The 12,334-nt window shown below is 40.8% G+C and overlaps 1 protein-coding gene across 8 annotated transcripts in view; it reads right to left on the minus strand.

The window, feature by feature from the left end:
* Window positions 1-12,334, minus strand: part of LOC135105079 (uncharacterized) — a 190,212-nt gene that overhangs the window by 82,836 nt on the left and 95,042 nt on the right. For all 8 annotated transcript variants that reach the window (XR_010270690.1, XR_010270693.1, XR_010270692.1 and 5 more), the window contains one exon: window positions 8,721-8,893. Coding sequence is in view for 4 of the 8 variants with exons in the window: in XM_064013028.1 (XP_063869098.1) it covers window positions 8,762-8,893 (132 nt within the window). In the remaining 4 variants the exon portion in view is untranslated. The remainder of the gene's footprint in view (window positions 1-8,720; window positions 8,894-12,334) is intronic.

A 12,334-nucleotide genomic window follows, 5' to 3' on the forward strand; every position in this document is an offset into this window, starting at 1 on the left:
GCTCGTCCGAAAACCCCCCTCTACCCTCCCCTACCCTTTCCCCTTCCCCATTCCCCATTCCCCTCCCCCCAGGCAAACCCGTTCTATGGTGGGCCGGATTTACATGAAAACTTCCACAGGGCAACAGAAACGTAGTTATAATGGGACCATCACTTACTTAATTGCTCCACAAATCGCCTCTCTGCCATTATCACAGTGGTCTTGGAATGGTGGAGAGGAGGAGGAGTAGGAGGAGGATGATGAGGAGGGGGATAAGGTGGAGAATGCGGGAGGGGGAAGAAGGGGAGAAGAGGGAGGGAGGTTGGGAGGGAGGAGAGAGAAAATAGCTCTCGCGTGAAGTAATAAAAGATAAAAGATGGAGACAGAAACAGGGACGAAAAAAAAAAAAAATAGAATTAAACAAATGAGTGATTCCAGATTCTTATTTTTCTTTTTTTAATTTGTCTTGGCTTACTTTTTAATGTAGAGAGAGAGAGAGAGAGAGAGAGAGAGAGAGAGAGAGAGAGAGAGAGAGAGAGAGAGAGAGAGAGAGAGAGAGAGAGAGAGAGAGAGAGAGAGAGAGAGAGAGAGAGAGAGAGGAGGAGTAGGAAAAAGAAGAAAAGAAAGAAAAAAAATAGCTGTTTGTGTGAGTCTGTCTTTAAACCAACTTATTTACGTGCTTTCATCAGCGTTTACTTGACTTGAAAATTGTTGTTGTGTGTTCTTGCCATATTAAACCTGAGTTATGCTCGCCACTCTGATAAATGGCAGGCTTACCTTTATGCATCCCACAGCTCCATCCTCTCTTATTGTCCGACTCTTTATTTTCTCTCCATTTTCCCTCCCATGTCTCTCCATTCTTTTCTTTTTCTCTATCTCTTTCTTTTTTTCCTTTAATTATTCACACACTCTTTAACGTTCATGAAAATTGCCTTTTATTTTTTTACGTGTTCAATTTACTTTCTCGCTCTCTCTCTCTCTCTCTCTCTCTCTCTCTCTCTCTCTCTCTCTCTCTCTCTCTCTCTCTCTCTCTCTCTCTCTCTCTCTCTCTCTTTCATAATAGTGTTATCTTCTCTCCGTTATACTTCCATCCTTTCATACCTATACTACTACTACTTTTCTTCTCTATCTCTATATTTTCCTTTTTTCTTCCATTGGAACATATTTCCTCCTTCTCATAGCTTTATACTTAATTTCCATCCAACTTCTCCCTTCCTTCCCTTCCTCTTCCCCTCCTTTTGTCTTCTATCGTGCTCCTTCTTTCTCTTCTTTCCAAAATGAGACTCACCGTTGACACACTACCCTCCTCCCCTCCCGCCTGACCTTGGCCATGTTACGTACAGACCACTGACCTTTCACTCTTCAGAGGTCACCCACCCCTTCCCATTCCATGCCCAACTCCATGACACCCCTCCCTCTCTCTCTCTCTCTTCCACCTAGTCTCTCCTCCCCCCAACATCTCCCTCTCTCACCTCTCACCTCTACTCTCATGCCTCATCTCCTGCCCCCATGACTCCGCACTCGCTTCGTCCTCCTCCTCCTCCTCCTCCTCCTCCTCCTCCTCCTCCTCCTCCTCCTCCTCCTCCTCCTCTTCTTCTCATACACTAATTCTTCTGGTGATGTCCCTCCCACATTCCCTTCTTCACTTCTTTCTTTTAATTCTTCTCTTCCTCCTGCCTTGTTTTTATATTCCAGACACAAAGGAAATATAAATAAAAACGAAATAATTGTGTTAATGAATGTACTGAAAATGTGGAGAAAGAAAACTGCTTCAGAGATGAATACGATCTTGAATGAAAAAGGATCATTGTAAATAAAATGCATGTAAAAGTTGTTTTTCTTCTTTCCATAGCAGAGAGAGAGAGAGAGAGAGAGAGAGAGAGAGAGAGAGAGAGAGAGAGAGAGAGAGAGAGAGAGAGAGAGAGAGACCCTCCCATGAACAATAAATCCAACTTGACCAATTGCCTTAATCTAATAACAAAAGCAACCACTCGGGCATCAGTAAGGCCGGGACAGGGAGGCGGCGGAGACGGAGGAGGGGGAGGAGCAGGAAGGAAAAGAAGGAGGTGGAGGTGGAGGTGGTGGATCGTTCCTTAAAAGCAAGACAACATCGAGTGAGGCGCATCTCCCGCGAACCCTGGAATCCAAAAGAGTAGAGGAGGGCGACATATAAAACGACAAGCGTAGCGGTCAGGAGACGGAATCCTGCGCGTGGCTCCGTCATTTGTATGAAGTGGCCATTTGGATGCGGTTGTCGTCATCACACAGGACGGCCACTGGCGACCCCGGCCCTAAGCGAGTGGCCAATGACGTTTAGCAAGGCATAAACGCAACGTCAGGTAGCGGGTACCCTCGTCTTTCCCATACTGATGACCAGAGACGCTGCCAGCCATGGGGTTCTACCAGACCAACCAGCCGGCTTGCCTGCCTCTGCCTGCCTCCTTGCCTGCCTGCCTGCCTGCTTACCTCTCTGCCTGCCCGATTGCATACTTGTCCGGCTCTCTCTCTCTCTCTCTCTCTCTCTCTCTCTGCTATGGAAACGGGGGAAGTTTTTTTTCACATTCTTTTTACTCGAACACTTGTTTTTTCATTTCTTTTTAATGGGCATGGATATTCCCTGTCGCCCATCTTTCTTTCTTTTTCCATGTTTCCCGCTCTTCCCCTCTTCATCGTCATCACCATCACCACTCACTTCCATTCTTCCTTCTATTCTTCTCTTGCGTCAAAGGAGCGTAACTAGAGGGAAGGCGTACACCAGCAGCGAGCTAATTGCCAGGTTACAGTTCTAATAATACCCAATGGGAGAAGAGGGAACCTTTGTCGCAAGTCTTCCATTTTCTCTAAACGATGGCGAAAATGAAGGTAATGAATGGCGACACATTTCCTTGTCTTCCAAAACACAGAAGTGCACTAGAATCATTTAAACTTCAGCATGCGTCTCTCTCTCTCTCTCTCTCTCTCTCTCTCTCTCTCTCTCTCTCTCTCTCTCTCTCTCTCTCTCTCTGTCTCTCTCTCTCTCAAATCTAGTTCGCTTTCTTCTTTGTTCCTCTTTAAACGAATCTGAAACACCAGTTCATTTCAGTTCTTGAGCGCATCGCGAAGGAACGAAGCTCTCATCATATATGTCTTTTTCTTCCTTTCTCCCTCACACAAATCTAGTTCCCTTTCTTCCCTGTTCTTTCTTAAGCAAGTTGGAAACAGTTGCGGTTCAGTCCAGTTATCCGGCGCCTCATGAACTCATCGCAAAGAAAGGAAACTCTCCTCATACATGTTTTTCTTCCTCTCTCCCTCTCACAAATCCAGTTTCCTTTCCTCTTTGTTTCTCTTTAGGGTATTCTGAAACACTCGCGGTTCAGTTAAATCCTCCAGTGCCTCATGAACTCCTCGCGAAGAAACTCGGTGTTCTTAAGAGTGATAGTTCGTTAAGAGTGAACAACCTCGGAAGTGTGGAAGTGAAGCGAATTCTCTCAGCTTTCTCCCAGGTGTGTCCTCCGGTGTTAATTAGCCGTCATTACCTGTGCCCCTGAGTTTATACCCGAGGGGAGGAGAATGAGAGAGAAGAGAAGATAAAGAGAGGAGAGAGGAGGAAGAACAGGAGTGAAGGAAATGGTAATGTTTGTGGAGAGAAGAAAGATAAAGATGGAGACGAGGCCACTGACTTGACTTGATGTATTCTTGTTTGTAGTCTGGTGAATGCTGATAGTATACAGTCTCTCTCTCTCTCTCTCTCTCTCTCTCTCTCTCTCTCTCTCTCTCTCTCTCTCTCTCTCTCTCTCTCCTCAACCTCCCTCATCCACTTTAATTTATTTTATGTATTCTGTTCTATTCACAAAATCCACTTTCCTCTTACTCCCATGAAATCCTTCCCCCCCAACCTCTCTCTCTCTCTCTCTCTCTCTGCACCTCCATCTTTACTCTCAGTTTCAACAAATTTCACCCTTCCATACTGGTCCCTATAGCGTTGTTCCATCCCTCCTCCCCTTCCCTTCCCCCTTCCCTCCTTCTGTCCCTCCCCCTTCCCTCCTTCCCTCCATCCCTTCAGGTAAAAATAACCGCAGGGATCGCCAGGGAAATTTAATTAAGCGATTGTGTGAAGTAGGCGGCGCAGTTAGACGCCCCAGCCAGAGCAATTTACACCTGGCACAGGGAAAAATGGGACCCCGAGAGCGTTCATTGTTACTATCAGATATTTCTTTGTCTGTGCGTCCGTCTGTCTGTCTGTCTGTTTGTCTGTGTCTTTGTATATGTGTGTGTGTGTGTCCGTTTCCCTTTCCGTCTGTATGTCTGCTGAGTTGTATTTTTTTGTTTGTTTGTTTGTTTTTTAGCTGTGTATATTCCTATCTGCGTCTCTTTTATGTACTTAATTACTTTTTTGGTGGGCTGTCTGTTTGTCTGTGTGTTTAGCTGTCTGTCTATCCATCTTTCTATTTGCCCTTGTTAATCTATGATAATATACTATTTTCTCCTTTTTTTCTGATCGTCTTTATCCATCTGTTTATCTGAGTTTGTTTATCACCATCTGTTTGCCTGTCTGTTTAATTTTTTCCTCGATCTATAAGTAGGTTCGTTCTCCAGACTGTCTATATCTATTTGCTCATCTGCTTTTGTATATGCATCTACTCATAAGCATCTTCACCTCTTTGTAAGTCTATTTCTTTATTTGTCGCTGTGTTTCTGTAATTGTGTGCCTGTATCGACTTATCTTTGAGGCTCTGTTGATTTTCCTCCTGTAATCTCAACGCAATCTGTGCTAAAATATAATTGTGCTGTGTTCCTGTGTGTCTGTGTGTGTGTGTGTGTGTGTGTGTGTGTGTGTGTGTGTGTGTGTGTGTGTGTGTGTGTGTGTGTGTGTGTGTGTGTGTGTGTGTGTGTGTGTGTGTGTGGTGTACCCCTTTATCTTTTTCGATTACTCTCGTTTATCCATCCTTTCTCTTCCCCCTACCCCTTTCATTTCCTTTTCTTTCAGCGCGTACCCAGCGGGGATGGCGCCCCCGAGAGCATATCCAAGGCATTCACTCCCATATACGAGGCAATCTCAACCCCTCCTTCCTTCCCCCCTGTCCTTTTGTAACATCCGAAACCTGCGTGTCTTTTTTGTTCCAACTGCGACAAGGATCCCCAAATTAGGACTCACTTCCCTCCCACTCCACCGCCGTCCCGCTCCACCACTCCACCTCGTAAGTCGGACCCCGTGTGGAGGAGGCAAATGAGTCACTCACCCCTTCACTTTAATTCTATTCTGGATATCACTACAGGATTCAGTTTACGATGATGTGTTTTTTGGGGTTTAAAAATCATCTTCAATTACTCACCCGCTATAATTATAGATCCATTTACTCAATTCTTATTAACAACTAGTGACGACATGACGTTTGGAAATAATAATCAGGGTTAGATAATGAATTAAGACGAAACTTAATTATAAGGAATATAAGAATTAGGAGAAGTGGAGTTAATTGCTAAGGATTATGGAAATTTTAAATATTCACAGAAAAAAAAACTCGGCAAACATGAAGATAAGAAGGATGAACGGAAAAAAATGTAAAAGTCAAGTAGGAAAATGAGACACTAAAACATAAGAATAAAAGGAATAAGTGGAGTTAATTGCTTAAGATTAACGAAGGAGTGTTAGATATTCAGCGATAACAGGCAAGATAGGCATATATGTGCGTAAGAGGAATTAAAAAGAATGAATAGGTAATATGTAAAGAGCAGCTATAAATCTGGAAACAAGACTTTAAGGGCACTAAATGTAATGCAATAAAGCAAGGCAAAATTGTAAAGAAAGAAAGAGAGGAGAAAAGAGTGAAGGAAAAAGAAACTGGTGTATTTGGAAGATGAAAAAAAAAATGAATAAATAAAATAAAACTACTATTATGAGAAACACAGAACGTAGCTACAAGAATAAATAAGAGTAAAATTAAATGTGCTGGATGTAATTCTTCTGCATTACAAAAACACACGAATAGAAAAAAAAATCATACACACATGGAAAAAAAAGAAGAAAGAATGAAAAAAAAAAGTAGCAAAAAAAAAGAAAATCTGTCACATAGATAAAAGCAACACACGAAACAGCCATGAACACTAAACCGCAAAAGAAATAAAATGTAACAAAAAGAAGTGTTGCAAATAAAAAAAAAGATAAAAAAAAATAAGGAAATGCAATTCACGTAAAAACATACACCACATCAGCACAAAATCCAATTAAGCAAGTGACAGAAGAAAAACGAGTGGCGAAAAACGAAAAAAAAAATGAAATAAAATAAATAAATAAAACAATACAATATAAGGGAAAAAATATACAATAAAAAAGAGGAAAGAAAATGGAGAGACGTTTGAAGGGAAACTATAAACTAAGCGTCGCAGTGAAATAAACTAAACTAACCACGAGAAATGTCTGGCTGAGTTTACGTTAATCTCTCTCTCTCTCTCTCTCTCTCTCTCTCTCTCTCTCTCTCTCTCTCTCTCTCTCTCTGTGTGTGTGTGTGTGTGTGTGTGTGTGTGTGTGTGTGTGTGTGTGTGTGTGTGTGTGTGTGTGTGTGTGTAGGTCAATAGGTCGAGTGTCGATGCTGCCACGATGGGATCTGAATTGATATGGGTGTGGCAGAGATGTGGTGGCGGTGGTGGTGGTGGTGGTGGTGGTGGTGGTGATGCTAGTGGTGGTTGTAGACAAATTATCTCCTTGTATCTTTTTTTTTGGTTTTGTTTTCAGTCAGCCAGGAATGGACTTGTAAATCGCCGTAAAACTGACATCAGGGTGTTTTGTATTTTAATTTTGACCTTATTTTTCTTTCCTTTTCTTGTTTGTTTATTTATTTTTAGTCGTCGTGTTGGTGTCGTAATCGTAAAGTCAGTCTGGGACAATAGGTGGCAAGATTTGGATTTGTCTTTTATCGGGTATTTTTTTTCGTCTAACTCCATTCTTTCTCCTTTATTTGTTAATCTGCGTTTTCTTGTTCTTGTTTATCTGTCTCTTTGTCTCGTTTTCTTCTACTCGCTATTAGTATCTCTCTCTCTCTCTCTCTCTCTCTCTCTCTCTCTCTCTCTCTCTCTCTCTCTCTCTCTCTCCCAATCACCTCAAACAAACATGCATTTTTCATTCAACCAAAACAACTCCCCCAAAAGCGAGACACCAAAAGTTCTCTAATTTACTCAAGTGTTCCGTGGCGAGACTTAATTAATTAACCTCAAGACAACTCGAGGCACACCGGCAGGAAATGAGGTTGTCCTTCGATATCAGTATTTTTTTCCCCCTCCCCTCAAAACATCCACGATATTAAGGCGACGCCGCAATTACTTGACTGATATACACTGATATGAGCAAGTTATGTTTCAAAGGAAGCCAGTGATAAGAATTAGATTGTCCTTCAAAGAAAAACGAAAAAAAAAAGGAGGTTAAAAATTTACAGATATACATTTGGTTGAGATAAGAAGGTGAGATTAAAGATTTACTGCGACTGTGTAAAAGACGTGATTGTTTCTAATAAGAAGATAAAGGTGATAGCCAGTCTCTGTTGTATAATTAAATATAATGCAAGTTGAATAACATGTATATAAAACTAGTGCCTTTTTTTACATCCCTCGACTTACAAGGAAGATTCAAAGCAATCTATTAACTCGCACAAATTATACAAGTCTGGGAAGATAAATGCAATTAAAACACGGAAAACACACACACCAGTTGATGAGATTATTTTTTTTTTTTTACGGGCAACACATCTGGATTAATTGGATTTCTAAAGCATCAAGAATTTTGGTCTCAATTATGTCTACCATGAAGTCATAACACCGGGGTCTTGTCGAGACAATGCCTCTTCAAATAAGTTTTTTTTTCTTTTTTTTTTTAATTTTCATCTATAAAAAATCTCCACTTAAATAGAACCCTTCAAAATACCGTTCAAATTTCCCTTTTACTTTTCCCCACATCTAACTCATAAAAAACAAATTTGAGTTTTTCAATGTTTATATCACACAAAACTTCACCTTTTTAACATTTTTTTCTTGATTCCCACCTCAAATCATGAAAAGAAAAAAAAAAAAAAAACGAGTGACAAAAGAAAGTCCTAACACATCAAAGTCACTGAAACAAAACGAAAAAAAAAATTACCTATTGAGTTTCTGCGCAGGACCTGGCCGGCGCTGCGCAGGGTGCTGTGAGGGAGGCGGCGCAGCATTAATCTCCAGCAGGGCGCACTCGTCTCTCGGCGCGCCATGTCGGGGAGGCATTCAGTCCCGAGCCCAAATAAATGATCCACGCCGACAATTAATATCACGTGGTGTGGCAAATGGCGGGACACAACAGCCTGCCTGCCTGCCTCTCTCTCTCTCTCTCTCTCTCTCTCTCTCTCTCTCTCTCTCTCTCTCTCTCTCTCTCTCTCTCTGGGGAGGTGGAACAGGGGAAGGGTGAGAAGTGGGACATGGAAAGTATGGGAATGGCGAGGAACAAATTGAATAAACTGCGAAAGATACAAAAAACTAGAGAGAGAGAGAGAGAGAGAGAGAGAGAGAGAGAGAGAGAGAGAGAGAGAGAGAGAGAGAGAGAGAGAGAGAGAGAGAGAGAAACGGAAAGAGTATATCCAGACGAAAACACGAATGAAAACAAACAGAAAAACAGGAACTAATATAATCAAAACAACGCAATACACAAACACCAAATATGCAAAAAAAAAAAAAAAAAAAAGTCAAATCAAGAGCAAAGCATAAACAACAAGATCTAAACAAATAAAGCACAACACACTCACTCTTGAAGACATCACACATTTAAGTACAGGTCTTCCATCTACTAGGCACCAGGTAACCAGGCAGGCAGGTAGGCAGGTAGGAAAGACGGAGCGTACAAGGAGGGATGGATAAGATCAAGGCGCAGAACTTGACAAGGTGCTTGGCGGCGCCCTCGGAGTCCCTTAGGTGACGCCTGCAACAGTGAGGGACAAAGGGTGTTACTTTGCTGAGACTGTAAACTTTAGGTACAATAGTGAAACTTGTGGGGTGCTATGCTGACTGACTGACACTCTCTCTCTCTCTCTCTCTCTCTCTCTCTCTCTCTCTCTCTATGCTTTTGTATCTCTTTCTAATGTTCTTTGCCTTCTGTAGTTTGGAAGTTATATTTTATGTGTAAATATATAACTAAAGGTGCTCTCTCTCTCTCTCTCTCTCTCTCTCTCTCTCTCTCTCTCTCTCTCTCTCTCTCTCTCTCTCTCTCTCTCTCTCTCTCTCTATCTATCTATCTATCTATCTAATTATCTATATATTTATCTACCTATTTCTATTTTTTCTCTCTCTCTGATGTCTATATTTTAAAGCACCAGAATGCGTAACTGAATACACAAAATTAAAAAAGACAAAAATTACATGAATCCAACATTAGGAACAGACACTGTATACACAACAAGAACAAATGTACTTCGTCCTCTGGCGCACTGATCATTCTAATCTCCAACAGTCCCTCCAGCCAATAACAAGCAAATTAAAATACCTTAGTGTAAACATCACAGCGGGACTAATTAAGAAAAATTGCAAACTAAAAGAAAAAGAAAGATAAAAAAGGAACAGAGCCAGAAAAGTTAACAACAATATCATAGATGTAGTAATAAAAAAGTACCTAAACTAATCATGCTTTCTCCAAATCACTATATAATAATATAAACAATCCTCAAACAGTGTATATAGTTTTTTTTTCTAAGGGTCAGTGGTAATTTATAAACTCAGTCAAACAAATTTCAAGAGTTAGTATGATCTTGTTTTCTACTTCAATGTCAATAATAGTTCGTGTATTTTTAGTCTGATCATAAGTTTTGTTTCATTGATTTACGGCTCAATAACAGTTTATGAATTCCATGTACCAAATTTCAGGTGTCTATATAATCCAATTTTCTACTTAACTTCAAAATTAGTCGATGTATTTAGTTTAACCACCACTTTCTTTTCACTAAATTATGGCTAAATTACGGACATTTTATTATTCAATCTAAAAAAAAATTGAGATGTCTAAACGATCTTACTTAGGACTTCAATAACCGTTCACCTGTTTAATTTCACTTCCAATTTCTTCCTGCTTTTGAGGTTCACATTGGACAACTGGCTGGTTTTGTTCTACTTACAGCATTCACCTGTTTAGGAAGTTGCATTATGGTCTGGTTCTGGTTCTTGTTCTTCACACACTGATACATTAAATACGCTTCTAAGAGGTTCCTGTAATTGATCTGGTGTTCTTTTCGAGTGTGAGGAGAGTTACAAGGCGAGGGATTCTGCTTTGCTAATTCACCGTGCTTATGAGTCCGATTAAATGAAGGAAAATTCGAACATAAACGAAATCCAATGTTAATTTCAAGGGATTTTAGCTTTATTTTCTTTATAGACGAGAGTTCAGATTCAATAGAGAGAGAGAGAGAGAGAGAGAGAGAGAGAGAGAGAGAGAGAGAGAGAGAGAGAGAGAGAGAGAGAGAGAGAGAGAGAGAGAGAGAGAGAGAGAGAGAGAGAGAGAGAGAGAGAGAGAGAGAGAGAGAGAGAGATGCAAGATAAGCCACCCTCGTCCTTGATTCCACGCACAATCTCAAGGTCATCACTATCAAAACAAAATGGGTCCCAACATGCCCTGCCCCGCCCCTGCAGCACTCCTTTAACTCTCCCCCTTCCCTCCCTGCCTTGTCCTTCCGTACCTACCTGCCTGCCCCCTCACCTGCCTCATTAGTAGCTCCTGAACCCAATAAAGAAGCCCAATTATTGTAGCGCCCAACAGTAGCTCGCCTCGGGACGTTCTTCGTTAATATGTCAAGGTGGCGTGCTTATTTGTGTGTGTTTTTGTGCTCCTTCCCTCCTTCCACGTCCGCCTTGTTTACTGGAATATATCTGAGGTTTGGATTTTGCTTGTGATCTCTGCCTGCCTGATTGGCGTGTCTTTCTGATCGTGATGGTGGTGGTGGTGGTGGTGGTGGTGGTAGTGGTGGTGGTAGTGGTGGTGGTTATTATCATTGTTATTGGGAATTTCAGTGTTTGTGGGATCTCTTCGTCTTCTTTTCCTTGTTTTTCCTTGTTTTTATTTGTTTTGTACTTCATTTTTTTTCTCTCCTCATCTTCTTTTTACTTTTCCTCCTCCTCCTCCTCTTCCTCCTTATCATTTTCATCATTACCATCATAATCATCGTCATCCTCATCATCTTGTTCTTGTTTTTGTCTTTCTTCTTCTTCTTCTTCTTCTTCTTCTTCTTCTTCTTCTTCTTCTTCTTCTTCTTATTCTATCTCCTTTTTTTTCTTCTTCTTCTTCTTTCTCTTCTTCTTTTCCCCTCATTTTGGCGTCGTTATTGTCGCTGTTATCATTACCATTATCTCTGATGTTGCTGTTCTTGTCTCACTTGTTGTCCCTCCTCTTTTTTTTTTTTTTTTTTTTTTTTTGGTCTAGCTCACCTCCTATCAATTTTCTTTTATCTGCATTTTTCCATCGGCATTTTATAGAACCCATTCCCTACGTATTTGCATCCTTGCGCCAAATTTGTAAGCACGTCGGCGAAACTAATAGTGACGTTGTGTTACTGAAAAAAAAAAATAAATAAAAAAATACTGGTAAACCGCGATCCTGATTAAAAGATAGTAAAACAAATTAAATAAATAAAAAGAACACCCAAAGAATATGTGTCATAAAGTATAAAGTAGAGAAAAAAAAAAAAAAAAAACAAATGAGAGGAAGATAAGACATGGCACTGATAGATAAAAAAAAAAAAAGTCAGATTAAAGGAATGTATAAGCAAAATCTGACTAATGTATAAAGTTACGTAGCGAAAAAAAAAGAAAACAGCAGGAGTAGTAGAAAAAGGAAAAGGAAGAGGAAGAGGAGGAATAAAGAAAGCGCACGTAATATAAAACTAATAGACTCATAAACCCATAACGTGATTGCCTGCTAGAAATAGTTACTTTTTGTATATATTATTTATTAGTATAAGAACAAGATAGAAAAGTAAGAAGGATTCCCCACATCTACCCATTTCCTGTTAGCAGAGGAAGGAGGACGAATAGGAGAAAGTAGAGCAAGGGGAAGAGGAGGAGGAGGAAAAAAAGAGAGGGAGAGAAATAGAAAAAAAAAGAGTAGGAAAAAAGACATTGAGAGGAAAAAAATACTAAAGAATCTGACACACACACACACACACACACACACACACACACACACACACACACACACACACACACACACACACACACATACACACACACCTGGGCCATGAAGACCTCCATGGGTACCTGATAAATCTCTCGGGGCCGACAGGAGGCGACCCTCATAAATTAGCAATACCCGAGAACACGTGTTTGTCTGTAAACTATACTGTCCAGATAGCCTGAGTGCTCGCCCATTACCCAGGGTGCA

This window comes from Scylla paramamosain, chromosome 11, assembly GCF_035594125.1.
Source record: "Scylla paramamosain isolate STU-SP2022 chromosome 11, ASM3559412v1, whole genome shotgun sequence".
NCBI lineage: Eukaryota > Metazoa > Arthropoda > Malacostraca > Decapoda > Portunidae > Scylla > Scylla paramamosain.